Source organism: Monodelphis domestica, chromosome 3, assembly GCF_027887165.1.
Source record: "Monodelphis domestica isolate mMonDom1 chromosome 3, mMonDom1.pri, whole genome shotgun sequence".
NCBI lineage: Eukaryota > Metazoa > Chordata > Mammalia > Didelphimorphia > Didelphidae > Monodelphis > Monodelphis domestica.
In genome coordinates this window covers 76,001,023-76,021,318 of record NC_077229.1, presented here as the reverse complement: position 1 = coordinate 76,021,318, position 20,296 = coordinate 76,001,023, and the positions used below count along the sequence as shown (strand labels likewise).

Below are 20,296 nucleotides of genomic sequence, written 5' to 3'. Positions count from 1 at the left end.
AATACTTGATCTATTTTTCTTTTTTGCACAGATTCTTAACTTGTGAATGAAATAGGTAAAGTATAGCCAAAAATGAAGTACAGGGGGCACCTTTCTGACAGCATATGCAGGTCAAATTACAAATGGTTCTTGTAACTGCTGGTTTCATCTTTATTATAGTGCCTGGCCCATAGCAGGCATTTAATAAATGCTTATTGGGGGGCAGTTAAGTGGCTCAGATAAAGAACACCAGGCCAGGAGGCAGGATAGCTCTGGGCTCAAATGTGACTTCAGATACTTCCTAGCTTATGTAACCCTGGGCAAATTACTTAACCTTTGCCAAGCCCTTACCAACCTTCTGAAGCCTTGGAATGGATACTTGGGATAGATTCTAAAAGAGAAGATAAGGGTTTAAAAATAAATAAATGCCTATTGAATTGAATTTTCTTGTTCATATGCAGATGAGGTTATATTTAGAGTTGAAGAGAATGTCCCATGGTAGGATAGGTTTTGTAATTAATATTAAAATAATTTATAAGTGAGTTTAATCATAATTCAAGTATTTCAAGTTATTTGTAGTTTATATTCATAAAAATCTATTATTGTATTTAGTAAAGTTTCATGAGGCAAATATTAATTTATTTAAAATTACATTATTTAGAATAACTTCCCCAAGGACAAAAAAATTGAGTGGAAAAGCAAATTAAATGAAGATATTGAGACTAAGAGATTTCTAAGGCCTCTTTCAAAGCTGAAAGATCCTACTGCGATTGTCGTTCAATCGTGTGACCCCATTTGGGTTTTTTCTTGGCAAAGATACTCAAAGTGGTTTACCATTTCCTCCTCCAGTTCATTTTACAGATGAAGAAATGAAGGCCAAAAGAATTAAGTAACTTGCCCAGGGTTATACAACTAATATATGTCTGAGACCAGATTTGGACTTAGAAAAATGAATCTTCCTAATTCTTAGCCTAGTATCCTCTCTGCTGTACCCATGTAGCTGAGATCCTAATTAAGTCCAAAGCATAGGGATATTGACAGGAACTATGATTTCTCTGAATGGGAAACTCCCTCTCTCAATGTAGATTAGTAACTAACTTCACTGAGTCTCAGGGAATTGCAAGGATCACTAAGCATTAAATGACTTGCCCAGGATTACACAGCCAGTGTATGTCAGAGACAGGAAGTCCAACTATTCCCTCTCTGCCTCTCCTAAGTGAAACTTATAGACAAAGAAATCTCAGATTGGTAAAAAGGAGGAATATTTCTGATTGGTAAGAAGACATTCCTAGTATTCTATCTCCTTATCTACTTCCCTATAATTTTGTACAATCTTAGCTGGAAGAACAAAGATCATCCTACCCGGGCCTAAACAACAAACCCCTGTGTCTCTGACAAGTGGTATTCCCCCACCTTTGTTTGAAGACCACCAGTAATGTGAAAGCCCCTAGCTCCCAATGAAGTCCATTTCACTTCTGAATAGTTATCATTGTTTTTATTTTGTTTTGTTTTGTTTCTAGAGTTTTATTGATATTGATGGATTTTATTTTTATATCACTGTCATTTCTAAACATACCATCTCTTCCACTTGCACACCTCCTGCCCCTGGAATTGAACCTTCCCTTGTAACAAATAAGCAAAACCAATCATGTTATTGAACTATTTAAATTGTGTCCAACTTTTTGTGATCCCATTTGGGGGTTTCTTAGCAAAGACACTGAGATAGCTTGCCATTTTCTTCTGCAATTCATTTTACAGGTGAGGAAACTGAGACAGGCTTGCTCAGGCCCTCCCAGTCTGTGGGCCTAACTCCCAATCTACTGAGATACCTAACTATCCCCTCTGTCAATTATCTTCAGTCTTTCCTTATTTCCTTCCCTATTGTTTAAAATAAAAACATGCCCACATCTCCCCATCCTACAGAAAACCTTGATCCTTCCAATTATATAAGCCCTGTTAATTATCACCCTATATCTCTTCTGCCCTTTGTGGCTAAACGCTTTGAGAAGAATAGCAATAATAGGTCTTTCCACTATTTCTCCCCTCACTAACTTAAAATCTTACAACCTCACAATAAACTCACAAACTTACAACAAAAACTACTCTTTTCAGTGTTACCACTGATGTCTTAATTGCAAAACCCAATGATCTTTTCTCAATCCTCAATCCCCTTGGCCTCTCTGCAGCCTTTGGCACTGTGAATCATTCTCTTTTCCTTATACCATCTTCTCTCTAGGTTTTTCCTATACTATTCTCTCCTGACTCTCCTCCTATCACTCAGAATGTTTCTTTGTTGAATCTTCATCCAGATCATGACCTCTTCTCTTCTCCCTCTATACTACTTCACTTGATGATCTCAATTAGCTCCCCATAGATTTAATATGGCCATATCTGTGCTAATGATTCTCAAGTCTACCTATCTTTTCCTAACCTCCCTGCTGACCTCCAATTTCAAATTTCCAACTATCTTTCAGATATCTCAACATCTTGATGTCTGGTAGATATCTTAAACTCATCATGTCCCAAATTGGACTCATTATTTGTGGGGTTTTCCTTAATGGACTTCCCTGACCAGCAGGGTCCCACAAGGGAAGGGGCTCACCTTTGTGATGGGACCCGAGGAGAGGTAGGAACCGAGAACCAGGGTGGAAATGAAAGACACGGACAAGTCAGTGGTTGGATAGGGCAGGCAAACCCTATGATACTCCCTTTGATAGGAGAGTATGAGTACAAAGGAACACGAGGTGGATGAGGAGATTAAGGTAGGAAATGCAAGCCGAGATGGTTACAGCCTCGGGGAAGGAGAAGGTCAAGAGGAGAGAGAGATATAGTCATTGAGGAGCCCAGTGGAGCTCCATGGAAGAGAGAAAGGCCAAGAGGAAGTTCATGGGTTTGCCTCTGAATTTATTTCTGTCCTGCTTGGGCGGTACTCCCAAGCACGTAGTAGCCACATCACAAAGTATAGACAATTAAGATTGGGTGGCAAGGTAGAGGGAACACCTTTGGGCATGTAGATTGCAAACCTCACTTTTCCAGGGAACTGAGTCCGAGCATGTTAATGAGTTTGTCTTAGCCAAGGGCCGCATGGCCAGTTCAAGGTTACATTCACAAGCCTCATTGGTATAACCTTATGCTTGGAGACAGGGTAACCATACAGTCATTTATATTTCATAGATGTGAATATGCTTGGGATGCTACATTATTTCCCCCCTAAACCCTAGATATCCCTCCTACCTTCCCCTTTATTGTAGAAGGCAATATCATCCTTCCATCCCTCAGGCTCACAATCCAGGAATTATCCTGGAGCCCTCACTATCTCTCACTCTCTTCCCTCCAAGCCTATTGATTTCACCTTTGCAATACCTCTCAAATATGCCCCTTTCCCTTCTCTGACACTAACATCCCTCTAGTACAGGTTCTTATCACCTTACACCTAGACCATTGTAATAGCTTGCTGGTGGGTCTGTCTGTCACTAGTCTCTCCCTATTCCAATTCACACTCCATTTAGCCACTAAAGTGATTTACCTGAAGCTCAGGTCTGATTATGTCACTCCCTCCACTCAATAAACTATAGTGGTTTACTTATCACCTTCAGAGTCTAATACAAAATTCTTTCTTCAAAGCCATTCCATAACTAGCTTCCTCCTACTTTTCCATTCTTCTAACACCTTATTCCCCACCACATATTCCTTGATCCAGGGTCACTGGCCTCCTGGCTGTCTTTTGGTTCTGGGCATTTTCCCTGGCTGTCTCCCATTCCTGCAATGTTCTCCCTCCTCAGCTCCACCTACTACTTTCCCTAGCTTCCTTAAAGTCAAACAGGAAGCCTTTCTCAACCCTTCTTAAGTCTAGTTATTTTTCTCTTTTAATTATTTCCTATGCACCTTGTTTATACATTTGTTTATTTATCTCTTTTTTAAATCTGGAAATTTTTATTTAATTAATTTAGGATATTTTCCCATGGTTACATGATTCATGTTCTTTCCCTCCCCTCATTTTACCCCCTCTGGTAGCCAATGAGCTATTCCACTGGGTTTTACATGTGTCATTGATCAAGACCTATTTTCATATTATTGATACTTGCATTAGGGTGATTGTTTAGAATTTATATCCCCAATCATATCCCCATTAACCCATGTGATCAAGCAGTTGTTTTTCTTCTGTGTTTCTGCTCCCACAGTTCTTTCTCTGGATGTGGATAGTGTTCCTTCTCATAAGTCTCTCAGAGTTGTCCTGGGTCATTGCATTGCTGGTAGTAGAGAAGTGCATTACATTCGATTATGCCACAGTGTATCAGTCTCTGTGTACAATGTTCTTCTAGTTCTTCTCCTCTCACTCTGCATCAATTCCTGGAGGTTGTTCCTGTTTACTTATCTCTTGCATGAGATTGTGAGTTCTTTGAGGGCAAGCACTGTCTTTTGCCTCTTTGTATCACTAGTTCTTCATACAGTGCCTGGCACATAATATATATATGGCAGTCCTAATTTAACTCCTATAGGGGATGTATTGAAGAAGGAAGGGTGAAAGCAAGGAGAACAATTAGCAAGTGATTGTAGTAGTCCTGGCAGGGATTATTTAAATAGAGAGAAGGGAATGAATATGATAGACATTGTGGACCAAGGATCAACAAAAACCTGGAAATCCATTGGATGTGGATTATGAGGGGAAGCTAAGAGTCAAAAGATAAATGAGAGGTTCATTGGATCGAGAGCCAGGCCTGGAGATGGAAGGTCCTGGGTTCAAATGTGATATTAGACCATTCCTAACTGTATGACCTAGCCCTTACCACTTTTTTGCCTTGGAACCAATAACAGTATTGATTCTAAGACAGAAGGTAAAGGTTAAAAAAAAGAAGATAAGATGATTGAGACATTGCAAACTCTAGTGAGGCAATATAATATCTAGAAATAAAGGCATTATCTAGCAATTTGAGAATATTTATTAAGCACCTAACTGTGTGCCAGGCACTGTGTTCATCACTAGGAATCCAAAGTCTGTTCCTACATAATTCTCTCTTTTGAAACCTTTTCTGTCCCTCAGGGTCTGGCCCAGTTTCCATCAAACTCCTTTATGAAGCCTTTGCTATATCCAGCTGAAAATGATGCATCCTAGGCAACTGGGTTAAGTGACTTGCCCAGAGTCACACAACTAGGAAATGTCTGAGGCCAAATTTGAACCCAGGTCCTCCCAACTCTAGGTCTGGCTCTCTATCCACTGAGCCACCTAGCTGCCCCCAATATTTACTATTAATAAGCCAAAGAAAAAGGACATAGTTTAAATAAAGTAAAAGATGTTTAATATAATGTAGCAAATTAAATAACAAGAAAATATTACCCTTAAGTTCATAGGAGTACACTCTACCACAAGTTGTAAAGGGTGAAATTATGGCTGAGACTGAATGTATAATTAATTTAGGTCACCAAGGATTTTATTTATAAAAAATTCTAATGAAAAACCCAAATAATAAAATACCCAAGTCAGCTGCCAAATTATAGTGATTTAATTGATATAGTAGAGAAGATTAAGAAGAAGGGAGAAGGAAAGGGTGGAGGATTTCTCCCCCTGCCTGTCTGGTACCTGGCAGGAAGATTAGAAGATCTAGAAAGTAAGGGTTTGGAGTGTAAAGGAGGAAAGAATCAACCTGAACTCCAAAAGGGACTCAGCTAAGATGCCTGAACCTGAATCAGGTTAAGGACAAAACTCACCGCCAAAACCCAGACAATAACTGCCACCACTCCCAAGAGGTCGGAACACCTAGCACACTGCCAGCCAGAGTCGCCTCTCCAGGGAAGGAGGAAGGGACAGGAAGTGCCATGCCTTATATGGATGTTTTTACATCACTTTTCTGCATCTCATCTGTACTAATGAGGACTTAGCTTGACTTAATACAACCCAGAGGTCTGTCCTTTTTTCTGCACATGTCTGTTGAAGGCCATTCCTTACATAATTAAATCTTGAGTTTGATGCAGACCTTCAAAATCTTGTTAAACTAAGAAGGGAGGAGAAATGTAGTTTCCAAGACCTGATTCTGTTATTCCAAGTATCTCCATTGTTACTGATCAGGAAATAGCTAAATCACATCTTCTAAAGAATGGTCTGATTAGGGTGGAATAGTTTTAAAATTCACAAAGTACCATCAGTGGAAGAATGGAATATACACAGAACAGTACAATCATGACCAGGGAACAATCATGACCAAGGAACACACATGGAGGGGTACATGTGACCAAGAATAAAGTTGAAGGAGATATACACAGGAAACAAATGTGGTGAGTGAACATACAGGAAAGGCACACATATAGGGACACTTGTGACCAGAGCATAGGCTTGGCTGAGGCAACATCAGCTGATGGTGTCCTCTTGAGACATGGTTGTTTTGTTCACAAACATTATTTGCTAGGAGTTGCATTTCTTTATTCTTTTTCTCTGCTAACCATCTCTGCCAGGTGATACATCATCTCTTGTTGGCAGCTCATACTGGTTTCTAGCTGACATATTTATTTGCTAAACTAATCTGTTAACATATGCTTGTCTTTAGCTGTTTTAGCCTACTTAACCCATACTTTTCTCTGTTACCAATTCACTGGGGTGAAACAAGTACTCAGCTTCCTCCTAGTAAGAGAAGACTAAAACATGACAACCACACCCAGCCAGGAAGCCAGACAGAACCCTTAGGCTAAGGTTAATTCTGCTATTTTTGACTTTCTTCTACTCTTACTCCAAAGTCCTTGGTCCCAGACAATTATCTGACTTGGGGTTATAAAATTCTTCTTAACTTCTGTCAAATCTTTAAATATTGGTTTGTGTCCCCTCAGTTTATTTCAAGGACATTGAGGGAACAAAACCCCAAAAGAACTGTCTGAGGCAGGATCTGAAGCTTCTTATAGCTTCCCATAATTCTCTAGGTTGTCAAGCAAATCAACTTGATGCAAGGAACAAAAGTACTGGGTAAAGTCATATGGCCATATACCTCTGACTTTGCTACTTGTACATTCCTACCTAACTTCTGGCTACAAAATTACTGGAGTTTATTTAACATTCTTTTTTATTTTTTTTTCTGCCTTAGAATCAATACTATGTATTGGTTCCAAGGCAGAAGAGTTGTAAGGGCTAGGCAATGAGGGTGAAGTGATTGGCCCAGGGTCACCCAGCTAGGAAGTATCTGAGGCCGAATTTGAACCCAGGACCTCCCATCTCTGGGACTGGCTTTCCATCTACGGAGTCACCTAGCTGCTCCCAGAATATACTTTTTTCCCCCTTAAATATTTTCCCACGTTTACATGATTCGTTTTCTTTCCCTCTCCTCTCCCCCCACCCCCGCCCCAAACCAAACAAGCGATTCCCCAGAATATACTTCTAAAAGTTGTCGTTCAGTTGTTTTCTGTTGTATCTGACTCATCATGACCCCATTTGGGGTTTTCACAGCAAAGATAGTGGAATGGTTTGCCATTTCCTTCTCCAGGTCATTTTACAAATGAGGAAACAGAGGCAAAATGTTAAAGGTTTTGAGCCCAGAGTCCCATAACTAGTAAGTGGTGGAGGCCAGATTTGAACCCAGGAAGATGCATCTTCCCGACTCTAGTCCCAGAACTCTTTCTACTGTGCCATTTTACTAGAGAGATTTGTTTAACTGGAAATAATATTTTTGTGGAATTCTTAATGGCCCAAAGAGCCCAAATTAAGAGTTAAAACACCTGTGTTCCTGCTACTATCTCTAGGCTCTGCTATTGTCTTGTTCTGTGACCTCGGATCTCTTCTTTCAAAGGGTCTATATCCTCACTTGCCAAATAAAAAGGTTGAAGTGGTATTGCTGAAGCAGTTTCCAATTCTAATGTTCTAGGAATCTAGAAGTACAGTATATCTGGATTTATAATGAAAAATGGAGCTGAGTGCAAGGACTCTAGACAGGTACAAACTGATGTTGAAAGGGGATTAAAGATTAGAGATCCCTTCCACCTCTAGATTCAAAGAGCAAAGATCTATTAGGGGTCAAAGCTTATCCAGCTGACATATTTGGAAATTCAGCTCGTTCTCCCTTCCATGCAAGCAGAAATACACACATTCAGTAATTCAGCTCTCTTAATGGGGCTCTTCTGAGTTCTGCAATAGAAGTAGGATTGATGCTTGTCAGTCTCTAAATGGGCTTTCAGCAAGCCTTAATTCCTCTCTGACCCTGTTTTACTCTTTCCCTTTGGAAACTGAAGATAATAACTGATTGAAGGGGAAAAAAAGGCCAAGGTTGCAGCATTTTCACTAAATTTTAATGAAGAGCTGACATGATAGTTACAAGAAGCAAGATGAGGCAGAGGAAACAGTGTCAGGCCAGGCGTCAAGGGACCCGTATTCTAATTCTGATGCTGTCATTAAGTCTTTGGGTGACTTTGAACAGGTCCTTCCTCCTCTCCCTGCCAGTCTCCTCAGTAACCTGAGCTTCTTCCTAACAAGTGTGAAATGGGAACATCACAAGGTCTATATGTCTGCTAGGGTCTTCTTCCACTTCAGGCTCTGATGTCTGATCTTTGTTCGTAGAACAGTGCCTCTTTCTGTTCTCTGCTCAGAGGAAAGAATATGGCCCTGCCCAAAGCAGGTACTGAATAAATGTTGTCTAAAATGGGAGGATCAAATGATATAGTATTTGTAAAACACCTAACAGTGTCTGGTACATAGCAGGTGCTATTTTTAAAAACCCTTACCTTCTGGCTTAGAATTAATACTAGATATTGGTTCCAAGGCAGAAGAGTAGGTTAAGTGTGGTTAAATGTGGGTTAAGTGACTTGCCCAGGGTCACACAGCTAGGAAGTGTCTGAAGCTAGATTTGAACCTAGGACCTCCTGTCTCTGGGCCTGGCTCTCAATCCACTGAACTACCCAGCTGTGCCCAGTAGGTGCTCTGTTGATGCTTATTCCCTTCTATTCCCTAAATGAATTAGAGTAACTGCCCCCTGGAAACCAAAAGCACATCCCCCCCCCCCCCCAATCAGAGCCATAACTAGACTGGGCAACTAGGGCTTTGCCCCAGAGACTAGAATTTAGAGTTCTTTAGCAATATAAAAAAAACAGAGTTTAGAGTTTAGTAAGTAAGAACAACTAGTAAAAATAGTAAACTACCAGTGAGAGGTTTTGCTTGAACTTCCCCCTATCCTCACCCAGCTCTTCCAGACTCAACTGAGGACATACTTAGAATCACTTGCTCCATGGCTGGGTGGTTTATGGTACTTCTTTCAGGCACAAGAATTCCAAGTTATACCTCTACCTTAACTCATTTCATTGAATCAGAAGGCTCTTACTGTGGGATATGTGAACCTGATTTTAAAAATATTTTGGGAATTATATTTCAATATAATTGGCTTTCTTTGTAATTCTTTGTATTTTTGTTTATGCATTTTAAAATATTCTGAGAAAGGGTCAATAAATGTCACCAGGCTGCCCAAGTGGGTCCAGGACTCACAAAAATGGTTAAGATTTCCTTGCCTTAAATGGTAGCAATTCCTGCCACTCTTACTTGGAGGAGACTATTTATGGGCTGGACTGAAGACCAGGATGCTGGCCAGACACCTGGCAGGGTGTTGCCCTTCCCACATTCTGGAGACAAGCTTACCCCAACCAGCCCCTCAGGGTAAAGGAGACTCAAACAGCCTCCTGCCTTTACTGAGATGTTTTTTTTTTCAGTCTACAAAACATTTTATTTTCTTTTGATACACCTTTTACAAGAGACATCTCTCTCTCTTCATAGGCTACACCCAGGAAAAGGATTTACTTTTCCTATTTTATATTACCATTTTACTTCAAGAAGAATTCAAATAATTTTTTTCTTTTCTCTTTTAAAAAAATAAACTTTCCTCTTCTGTTGACAAGAGTCATCACCATCATTTCACCAAATCTTTTCTTTAAAAAAGATAGATGTTACAATCTGACAAGATATATACAACATCCAATGAGAAAAAATGCAATTTTTCCCCCTACATGAAGAAAACAGAACATGACCATCAGCAATCCCCTCCTCTGTGATTACTTGAGCAAGGGTAGGGAGGTGAGAGAAAGAACAAGCAGTCTCAGGAATCTTCCTCTTTGCAACTGTTAGTTAGGCAATGATCCTTCACTGAAATACGTAAGTGACAATTTGTCCTTATGTGGAAACCTCTTACCTTTTCTCTACAACATAAAATATACAGAGAATATATTCACATAGAAGGTGAGAAAAATCCCTTTAAGTTTTGGTAGTAGATCCCCTTTTGTTTATGGTTCAGAAATGCAATCAGAGAGGTTGGTCAAAAGACCCCAATTTTCCAAACATCTCCCAGAATGAACCTGGTAAACCATGATTTTACCAGGTCTCGGTGGAATGATCAACATTATGGCCTTAATGGTATGGCTCCTCTCAGAAGCCCAATTTGGTTGACTAGTTGCCTTTACCTTGACAATCCATGGTTCTGAGGAAGGAACATTGGTTCTGAAGTCAGAGTCTATGGTTTCAAATCCTGCCTTTGTTTCTTATCATTCATGAAAACTTGAGCAAGTTGCTTAAAGGGGTAGGATGAACTAGATGCCCCCTAAGCTATCATCCAGTTGAGATCTCTGATGCCATTATCTATGAAAGCCCATCTCCTATAAGAGTAGACAATCCATGGGTATGTTGGTTTATAAGTGAGTACATGGGTAGCAAGCCTCTCAAAGCATACCGGGAGAATTCAGAATATAGACAAATCACTTTCTAAAACTTGTCAACTCCTGATTTCATAGTCTTTTTAATGTGGTGCTATATAGTTAATCTTCTCTCATAGCCCTACCCTGATGCCTCATCGTATATCCAGTGGAGGTGACCAGGGCTCTCCAAGGGCAGGCTACTGGATCATAGCTGTAGCAGATCCAGCCTAGCTGGAAAGGCTTGTACTTGTAGGACAGGCCCAGTGAGAGGTGTCATTTAACGATCAGTCCAATGAAGTTAGGAGAAGCAAATGACTAAATTGGCCACTGGCTGACAAATTTTTTCAATCATAGCAATTCCTGAAGGCCACATACTAAAGCCAAAAAAGGACTTTTGTTCATATTGACAGATGAAATAATTAGGAGAGATCAGGGGATTGAAGTGTGCATATACTTTTATGAAAACAAATAGGAAAAACACCAGAGCTTGGGGCCAACAGTAGAACTGCCAGAAGAAAACAAAGGTCATAAGAAACTTTTAGAACCAGAGCAGCTTCTCTGAAGAAAAACTGGATAGGGCAGGGTATGCGAGGGATTCGGGTTCAGAATCAGATGGTTTCAATGTGTACATTGTTAGAGAATCACTGTAGACATATAAAGAGAAATCCCAAACTGGAAGGAAGGAATCATAAGAAAAACAATAATAACAGTTATAATAACTAGTATTTATATAGCGCTTCAAGGTTTGCAAAGTGCTTTACAAATATTATCTCATTGGATCCTCACAACAACCCTGTGAGGTAGGTGCTATTATTATCCCCATTTTATAGATGAGGAAACTGAGGCAGATAGGCTAAGGAACTCATCCAGGATAACTTAGCTATATAGCTAACTGTTAGAATGTGGGTTTGAACACAGGTCTTCTTGACTCCATGTCCAGCATTCTAACAACTGTGTCACCAAACTGTCTCATTTCTGCTCATGTGGCAGCAACGGGGTATAGGTATGACTGCAAGTACTAGCTCCCTTCCTACGTGGGGTGGCTCTTATACAATATTCAGAGAAACTTATAAACTAGTATGGATGCAATAGATGTGTCCAATAATTTGATCTTTTAAAATAATGTTTGGCTGTCTGTGTGACATTGGGCAAATCATTTCCTTTCTCTGGGCCTCAGCTTCTTCAACTGTAAAATTGAGGAGAGTTGGATAAAGTGATTTTGAAGATGCCGACTAAGGTTTCCAACTCTGGGTTAAGTGATCTTCACAAGAATCAGCTCAGCCCATGGGGTAAAGAGACAGATGGGAGACCTAAGAAGAGGTTCCTCTGGAGAGTTAGAGTTCTGGTCAACCCAGAGGACAAATTTCAGATCCTATCATTTTGCCTACCCCTGGACACCTTCACATATATTCTCTGGTGGTTTCCACCACCCCATTTTTTTAGCTTTGAAGAACCAAATGAGCAAGTTCTGAAAACCTTTCACAATGATAATAATAACAAAAGGACAATAATTCCTATTTACAGAGTGCTTAATGCTTATAAGTGCTGTACTCCTCAAAATCCAAAAAAAGAATCAGGAATTAAGGATTCTCAGAACATCAGGGCTGGGATTGCCCTGAAAACAACATGGAGGGCCTGAACTAGTGGAGACTAGAGAAGTTTGCTAGTCCAGAACTCTTATTGTACAGAGGGAGAAACAAAGGGCCAGGGAGGAAAACTAACTTATCCAAGGTTACACAGCAAATCTATGCCAGAACCAGGACCAACCACCCCAGGACTCCTGGCTCTCAGTCCTTTCCACTGCCTCCATTGACAGTCATCTCTGACAGCTTGGGGATTAGGAGAAAATATCATTTGTCAAATCATTCCCCTTCATTCCACACTAGGGGCAACTGCATGAAAGAGGATTAAATTTGGGGAGTCCAGAGATCTGGATTCTAGGCCTGATTCTGCCCCAAATTCACTAGGCAGCCATGGAAAAAGGCACTTTCTCTTTCTTTGGCATCAATTTTTCCATCTGTAAAATGTGGGGTTGGACAAGACCAGGGGTTTTCCTCCCTTTTTGCCACAGATCCTTTTTCAATTTCATGAAGCCTGTGGACACTTTCTCAGAAGAAAGTTTGTGGGATGTATTTATAATGAAAAGAAATGCTCAATACCAGTAAGAGGTTCCCCATCCAAATTTATGGACCCCCCCTGAAATCTATCTGTGGACCCTTTGGTGAAGAATCCTTGGACTGGGTGATTTTTAATGTTTCTGACATTCTGGATTCTGAGGGCCCTTCTGAGTCTAATATTCTCTGTTCTAGGGTCCTGACATCATGTCTTCTAAGGTCCCTCTCAGTTCTGGCATTTTGTCTCCTAAATGCCCTCCCAGCTTTAACAATTTCATGTCCTAAGGACCCTTCCAAATCTTACATTCTGATCTCTGACATTCTTTGTTCTAAGGACTCTCCCGTCTTTGACATCCTGGGTTCTAAGGATTCTCCCTTCTCTAACATCCTGTTCCTAAGGGTCCTCCCATTTCTGACATTCTCTGCTCTAAGGACTCTCCCAGCTTGTCCTCCCTTGTTCTAAGGACACTCCCAGCTCTGATATTCAATGATTATAATATTAGATGTTCCTTAAGACCAGAAGCCCACAACTTGTTTGGTGAACAAGTCCAACAACAGTCAGGAAAGGATGTCTTCCTTTTTTTTATCTTATTTTTGTGAGGGCAGCAAATTCTGGCCACTCACTTACCTGGGGTTGGTATTTCAACAATAATGAAGAATAGTACACTCTAAGCATTCATTCTTTCTTCATTTTTGTTACTTCCTTTGAGTTACCTGGGGGAGTGAAATGGGATCTGTCCCTTTGTGTGTAGGGCAAAGAAAGACTTATAAGGAAGCATCATGAAGCATTCAGAACCATTCCAGAAGCCGGTTACTCTTGCTAAAAATAAAGCTACCTTCTTCCCCAAGAAGACAATTCAGTTCAACCCAACCAACACAAGTAAAGGATGATGCCATGTCCAGTGCTATGTTATGCTATATAGAAGGCCTATTAGACATGAGAGGCATCTTGGAATAATGGCAAACACACTGAAGCCATTCAGAAGACCCAAGTTCCAAGCTCAGTTCTGCTGATGGCTGGCTTTGAGCCCTGGGCCATGTCAGTCCCATCCCCTCCCACCCGCCCCAAGTGTTCCTTAGTTTCTCCATTTGTAAAAATGAAGGGACTGGAATAAATATTTAAGGTCTCTTCTATTTCTTCTTTCATAATTCCATCTCTCTCTCTCTCTCTCTCTCTCTCTCTCTCTCTCTCTCTCTCTCTCTCTCTCTCTCTCTCTCTCTTTCTCTCTCAATCAATGGCCATACACTCAATGTATATTAGAGCTGAAAGAAGTTTAGATCGCATTTTATGAGGTGAAGCCCTTCATGTTACAGATGAGAAAACTGAAGACCAGAGAGACTAACCAGTCCAAGGTCCCACAGCTAGTTAATGGCAGAATTGGGGAACAAACATAGAATGTAAGCTCCTTAAGGGCAGGCAACCTTCAGTGTCTAGTCAATACCTGGCACAGGCTAGGTGCTTAAGGAATGATTGTAGATAGATGCTCATTGCCTATCTGGTGCCCTTTCCACTAAACCCACCTTACAATGTACATTTAACAAGTCATCTGAGCTTTCCTCAAGAGGCCTTTCTGAGGCTGACAACTCCATCCGTCAGAGGTGTCTGGGGGAGCCAAGAGCAGTTAGTTCCAAGCCCTCTCAAAAGAGGCAGCCTCAGTGTTTGAGCTCTAAGCTTGAGGCTGTCCAGGAAGAGGCTTCATCCTTTGTAGCAACATCTGACTACATTGTGTCTGGGGAAAGATTGGATGGATCTTCAGAAAAAGCAAGCAGAAAATTCTGGATATGGTTTGGGGCCCATCAAATCCCAGGGCAACAGAAGTAGGGAGATGTTTTCTCTCTTTCTCTTCCTCCCAAGCACATTTAACTTTTCCTAGAGGAAAAGTGAACCAAATTCTTCAGGTGAATTATAGGCTGTATCATGTCTGATCTCTCCAAATATGAAGGAACAAAACTATAGTTATGCCTTGAAAAGCCAGGGGTCATTTATCCAGCTATACTACCTAAGTCCAGAACACAGCTAAGGAAACATAAAAAGGACAGATATCTGGGGAGGAATGATGCCATAGTAGAGCCTCAAAAGCAAACACTCCATCACTCAGTATTTAATTCATACTATGCATGCGATATGAATGAACTTGGTTATATGGTCTTCAAATTTGTATTAGAAGTAGAGAAGCTAGACAGGCATCTAGGAAATGAGTGACAGTTGACCCCTTCTAGTCAGGGGAAAGACAGGGGATTATAAAGAATAGATCTAAGAACCCAAAGAACCCAGCATGTTGGTGAAGGAGTAAACAGCTCCAGATATTCCAGCAGCCCCTGAAAGCAAACCTGTGCTCCTAGGAAGTATATTTAGTGATCCTCAAAATGAACAGTGATTCAGAATTGAAAAGACCCTTTGAGAGTTCTTGTCCAAGCCATTTCTGAAGCACAAATTCTCTTCTATCTCTCCATCCCCTTAAAATATCCATCAGCTAAAGAGGACAAACTCACTACCTTTTAGGACAGCCTGTTCTATTTTTAGACAGATCTTGCTAGGCTCATCTAAAAGGAAAGAAAAAAGTCATATTCTGTTCAGTCTCCTCAATTTTAAAAAGGAGAGATACAGAGCCTATTTTTAGTAAGCTTTCCATCCACACTAATGAAAGGAAAGAAAGTTTTGATGCTTACAGGAATTAGGTTCAATTTTTTTCTGGAAGCATCTCTGAACATGTGGGATGCATGAGACTGCAAGTGATGGTAGCACAAAGGGGTAGCCTTCATGCTTGTTATTCCTTCGTCTGTTCTCATTTCCCAGCCCCTTAACTACAGTGCCCTTCTATAGTTAGGGCCCTGGACAAAATAAGAAAGTTGGACTATATGGTTTCTAAGGTTCCTTTCAGCTCTGGACTGTTTGATTATAAAATCCTAAGCCCTAAGCCTGCCATTAGAGTCTAGAAAATGTTAAACAGCAATAACAATTAAGGGATTAATATCAATGTTGTCATTTCAGTCATGTCCATTCTTCATGACCCCATTTGTAGTTTTCTTGGCAAAGATGCAGGAGTGGTTTGCCATTTCCTTTTCCAGCTCTATTTACATATGAGGAAACTGAGGCAAACAGAATCAAGTAACTTGCCCAGGGCCACATAACTAGTGCTGAATTAACAAATATTTCTAAAATGTATCCATTTTAATGTCTAATACTTAAATCTTGATAAATGTAATCATATGAACAAAAACTCTTTGATATCTTCAATCATTTTAATGAATATTAAGGAATCTTGAGACCAAAGAGTCTGAGAATGTTCATCTATCTCTTAAGGAATTCTGACTACAAACTGAAAACATGGCTGAGGCTCAGAGGGCTGAAGTCACTTGCCCATGGTCACACAGCTGGGATGTTGGAAGCAGATTTTGAATCCAAGTCCCTGTCTGAGAAAGTCTAGTACCCTGGTTACTAACCAGACTACGTGAACCCTCAGCCCCCTTTCAGCACTCTGGTTCTATGAAGGTTCTATTTGGAGAGGGTGCAGGTGTTTGTTCAAAGAAGATATGCACAAACATCCACTGTTCTAAGGATCCTCCTAGCTCTGACATTTTCTGTTCTAAGGACCCTCTGAGCTTAAACATTCCCTATTTTAAAGGTCCTCCCAGTTCTGACATTCTGTTTTTAAGGGACCTCCCAACTCTGATATTCTATATTCTTGTTCTGTTATTCTAGTAAACACAAAGAGAAAAACTTATTCATGTTCCAAAATTATGAAATCAGGAGGTTAGACACAGCTGAGAACTGACCTTTAAAGCCTATACCACACTCTTGATCTGGAATCTTCTCCCTAGGCTAAAACTTTTGTCCTTTGTGGATCAATTCAGCTTCTGGTGAATAAGATTGAGAATCCAACTGGGGAATCCCAATTGAAGCCACAGATAAGGTAGGTCTGGCCATATGAATGATAGAGGAGCAACTCGATGGCACAGTGGATAGAGTGCCAGGTCTGGAGTCAGGAAGGTTCATCTTCCCAAGTTCAAATCTTGTTCTCAGACATTTACTAGACCCTGGGCAAGTCACTTAAACCCATTCGCCTTAAAATATATATATGAATGATAGATATTTGCACAGAACTTTGGTGTTTGGGTTTACAGAATGTTTCTACAACCATCATTTCATTTGCTCTCCTACCTCCATGCATTTTCATTTCTTATACCTAGAATATTCTCCTTCCTTACCTCTATCTCTAGCAAATCCCTAGCCCTTTTGAAGACTTAGCTCAGATACTACCTCCTACAAGAAGCCTTCATTATTAGTTATTAGTGTTTTGACTTTGAAATCAAATATGTATATTTTAAATTTACTTATCTGTGTATATGTTGTAACCCCTCAGTAGAGTATAAGCTCCTTGAGGGCAGAGATTGTTTCATTTTTGCTTTTGCATCCTTAGAGTTTGGCACAGCATCTGGCACATACCTGTTAGGTTGGGAGTCGCCGTGATACAGGGATAAGAACACAGATTTTATTAGGACTTGGGTTCAACTCCTGATTCTGATGCTTGCATCCCATGTACCCATAAGTCATGTCACTTCTCTGGGCCTCAGTTTTCCCATCTGAAAAACAAGAGGGTTTAGAATAGATGTCCTTTGAGGTCTTTTACATGTCTCTATCTTTGATCCTATGAATTGAATAACCTTATGAGGTAAGCAGAGCAGATAATTGCCAAGCTCATTGTATCTTAGCATCAAGAAACTGTCCCTAAAAGAGGGAAGGACTTGGCTACAGTCATCCATGAGTCAATGCAGAACCACAGCTCCAGCCACCACCTTAATGCCTGCATAAGGAGATGGGTGATATTAATGGTTTGGGCACTGGTTTGAGGAATCATTCCCAAATTCTCATGGGAATCAGAATAGAGCCTGACAAGGGAACAGCCTTGAAGAGGATATTGCTCTTTTTTTATGGCCAAGTTCTGATCCACTTGTAAAAGAACTGATCTTAACAGACCTGCTGCCATATAATTCGACTCTTCTTCCAAGGCTTTTTTGCAGTAGGAGAGAATGTCTTTTACCCTAGGCCTTTTCTGATCTAGACCTGAGAACTGATCCTTCATCCCAACTGTCCAGAGGTTATGAGGTATGGGGGCATGACTCATAAAATGGGTCCCTTGAGCTTGCTGCTGGGGGGCATAATTCCTTATCTCACTTCCTTCCCCTTTCTTCTTCAAATCCTCCCGAAAAGTCATCCATCTCTGGAGCTTGAGTCACCTAGAGTGAGGCAGAGAACTACAACATGCCAATGAATGACTTTTTGTTCTGGAATCACCCAAACACAAGAACTCCTGGGTCTTTGATCTGACCCCTGTAAGAGGATCCACCTCCTTTCCTGCTGTCCTTTCCCACACGGAGCTACTGTGAATCATAGAAAGTCAGAGCTGGAAAGAGTCTTAGGGGGTATTGAATGCAACCGTCTCATTTTATAGATGAGGAAACTGAGGCTCAAAGAAACAAACTCATTTTTCTAAAGATAAACACACACAATAAATTCATGGCACATACAAGAAGAGGAACCAGGTGGTAACTAGGACCTTAGAGCTGGAAGGGAATTAAGAAGTCATCTAGTCCACTCCACTCATTTTACTGAAGGAGAAAGTAAAGCTACAATCTTCAGTAATGGGTCATGATCTTAGGGCAAATGACTTGTCCAATCATCATGCTAACCAGCAGAAGAGCCCAGAATGGAAGCCACATCTCTCTATGTCAAGTCCAGAGTTCTTTCCACTGTCCCTCATGCCTGTCCCATGCCCCAGGGTTTCCAGCAGCTCCACTACTTTGATTTTCTTGTTGAAATATGCTCCCCGTTTTGCCATTCCTGCTCCAGATGGGATCAGGGCAGCAAGGGCAGTGAGAACCCATCAACTCACTCTCCATGGGGCAACCAGTATGTGAATCTAGGTCACGGGAAGTAATGATTATCTGACCCACAGAATGAAATAGCACTGGTAGGTTTTCAATCTGGTGTATGACCTTGGGCAAGTTCCAGGACATAAATTCAGGCCTCACTTTGCCCATCTGCCAAATGGGAAGAGAGGACTGGGCTAGCAGATTCATGTAGTCCCTTTCCAGCATTCTTAATTCTACACAGGTTGTTGGTGCTCTGTGTCCTTCTCCTTGGGTGAAGAATTCAGACCCGTGAGGAAGGGTTTATGTAGGTGAGGGCTTTGGTCCATCATTTAGAGGGTCTTCCTCCTTTGGCCAGGGGGAGTTCTCCTTCATTTCCCTAGTGAGGGCAATGTCTTCATTCTTGAGTTCATCAAGATGTGCTACCCTCGAGAGCTATTCCAATCCACAGAGAAGTTTCAAAGGAGAAATAAAGGTAGCTCAGGCCAATTTGGTGGCAAGCCAGGCTCCAGGAATTCTCCCTTCACCCCATTTTCCTTTTTCCACTTCCCTTCTTCTCCCTTCTCTGCTCTGATGTATTGCCTCATGCCCCCTGACTCCCTGCAGACATGGAATGTCCACCACTACCCTCCTCCCTTCCAAGAGATGGACACTCAGCCTCTAGCTCTCCCGGAGGTTGCTGTACTGAAGCTCGGTGTTGAAAACTTCCTTGTAGAGTGGGGGGAAGAGACGGGCTGTTTCTGGGTGCAGGAGGCGGAAACATTCCAGCTTATCCAGGTGCAGACGGCAGATGGTTTTCAACAGGGGCAACTTGGAGATGAGCTATGTAGGAAGAAAGATGAAAGCCATCAGGATGGGAAACAGAAGGATGGACTAGGAATGGTCCAAACCTTCCCCTACTGGGTCAGCTAAGAGATATAGTGGCTAGAGGTCTCGGTCTGGTGTTACTTATTCCTTCTCTTCCCTCCTACCTGGCAATTGTCAGGTCATTCATACTTATAGCACTCCCCAACACAAATGCACGCACACGCACACACACACACACACACACACACACACACACACATGCAGATAAGCTCTACACAGCTTTTTCTTCATGACAGCAATTCCATGAGGTATGCAAGGCAAGGACCACTATTCCCATCTCATTGACAAGAAAACTTGGGCTGAGATTGGGAAAGGGTCTTACCCTTGGCCACATAACAGGGTCAGGGCTGTTAAAAACCTGGTCTCCTTCCTAAAGGTTCCATACACTTTCTTGACTACTACACTGACAGGCACTCCCTTGATTACCAGCTGCTGGAAGTCCTCCATAGTCAGGCAAACAAAGGGACACACAGCATCATGGGAGGCTTTAATATACATCTATTTGCTATTTGCTGAATATAGAACACTGCACTTATACGAACATTTGCTGATTGCAAAACTAGCTGATTGAAAAGAAAGAATCTAGGATTTTGGAATTTGAAAAGCTGAGTTTGAATTCAAAAGCCCATTACACTCCCTAGTATGAGCCTAGGCAATTAGCTTCATGTCCCTGGCACTTGGCACAGTGCCTGGCACATAGGAGGTACTTAACTAATGCTTGTTGACATGACCCTCTGGGCCTTAGGTTCCCTATCTGGAAAATGGGGAGAATAACACCAACCCAATCTACCTCACCGGGCAATTGTTATGGGAATCATTAC

At 41.2% G+C, this 20,296-nt stretch overlaps 1 protein-coding gene across 7 annotated transcripts in view; it reads right to left on the bottom strand.

The window, feature by feature from the left end:
• Positions 1–5,253: 5,253 nt before the first annotated feature.
• The window catches only part of LOC100018507 (nuclear receptor ROR-beta-like), a 45,431-nt gene continuing 30,388 nt past the window's right edge, over positions 5,254–20,296 (bottom strand). For 4 of the 7 annotated variants that reach the window (XM_056822194.1, XM_056822195.1, XM_056822197.1 and 1 more), the window contains one exon: positions 5,254–19,430. In XM_056822194.1, the coding sequence (XP_056678172.1) occupies positions 19,269–19,430 (162 nt within the window). In that variant the 3' untranslated portion in view covers positions 5,254–19,268. The remainder of the gene's footprint in view (positions 19,431–20,296) is intronic. The other 3 variants (XR_008917365.1, XR_008917366.1, XR_008917364.1) reach the window with 3 other exon arrangements.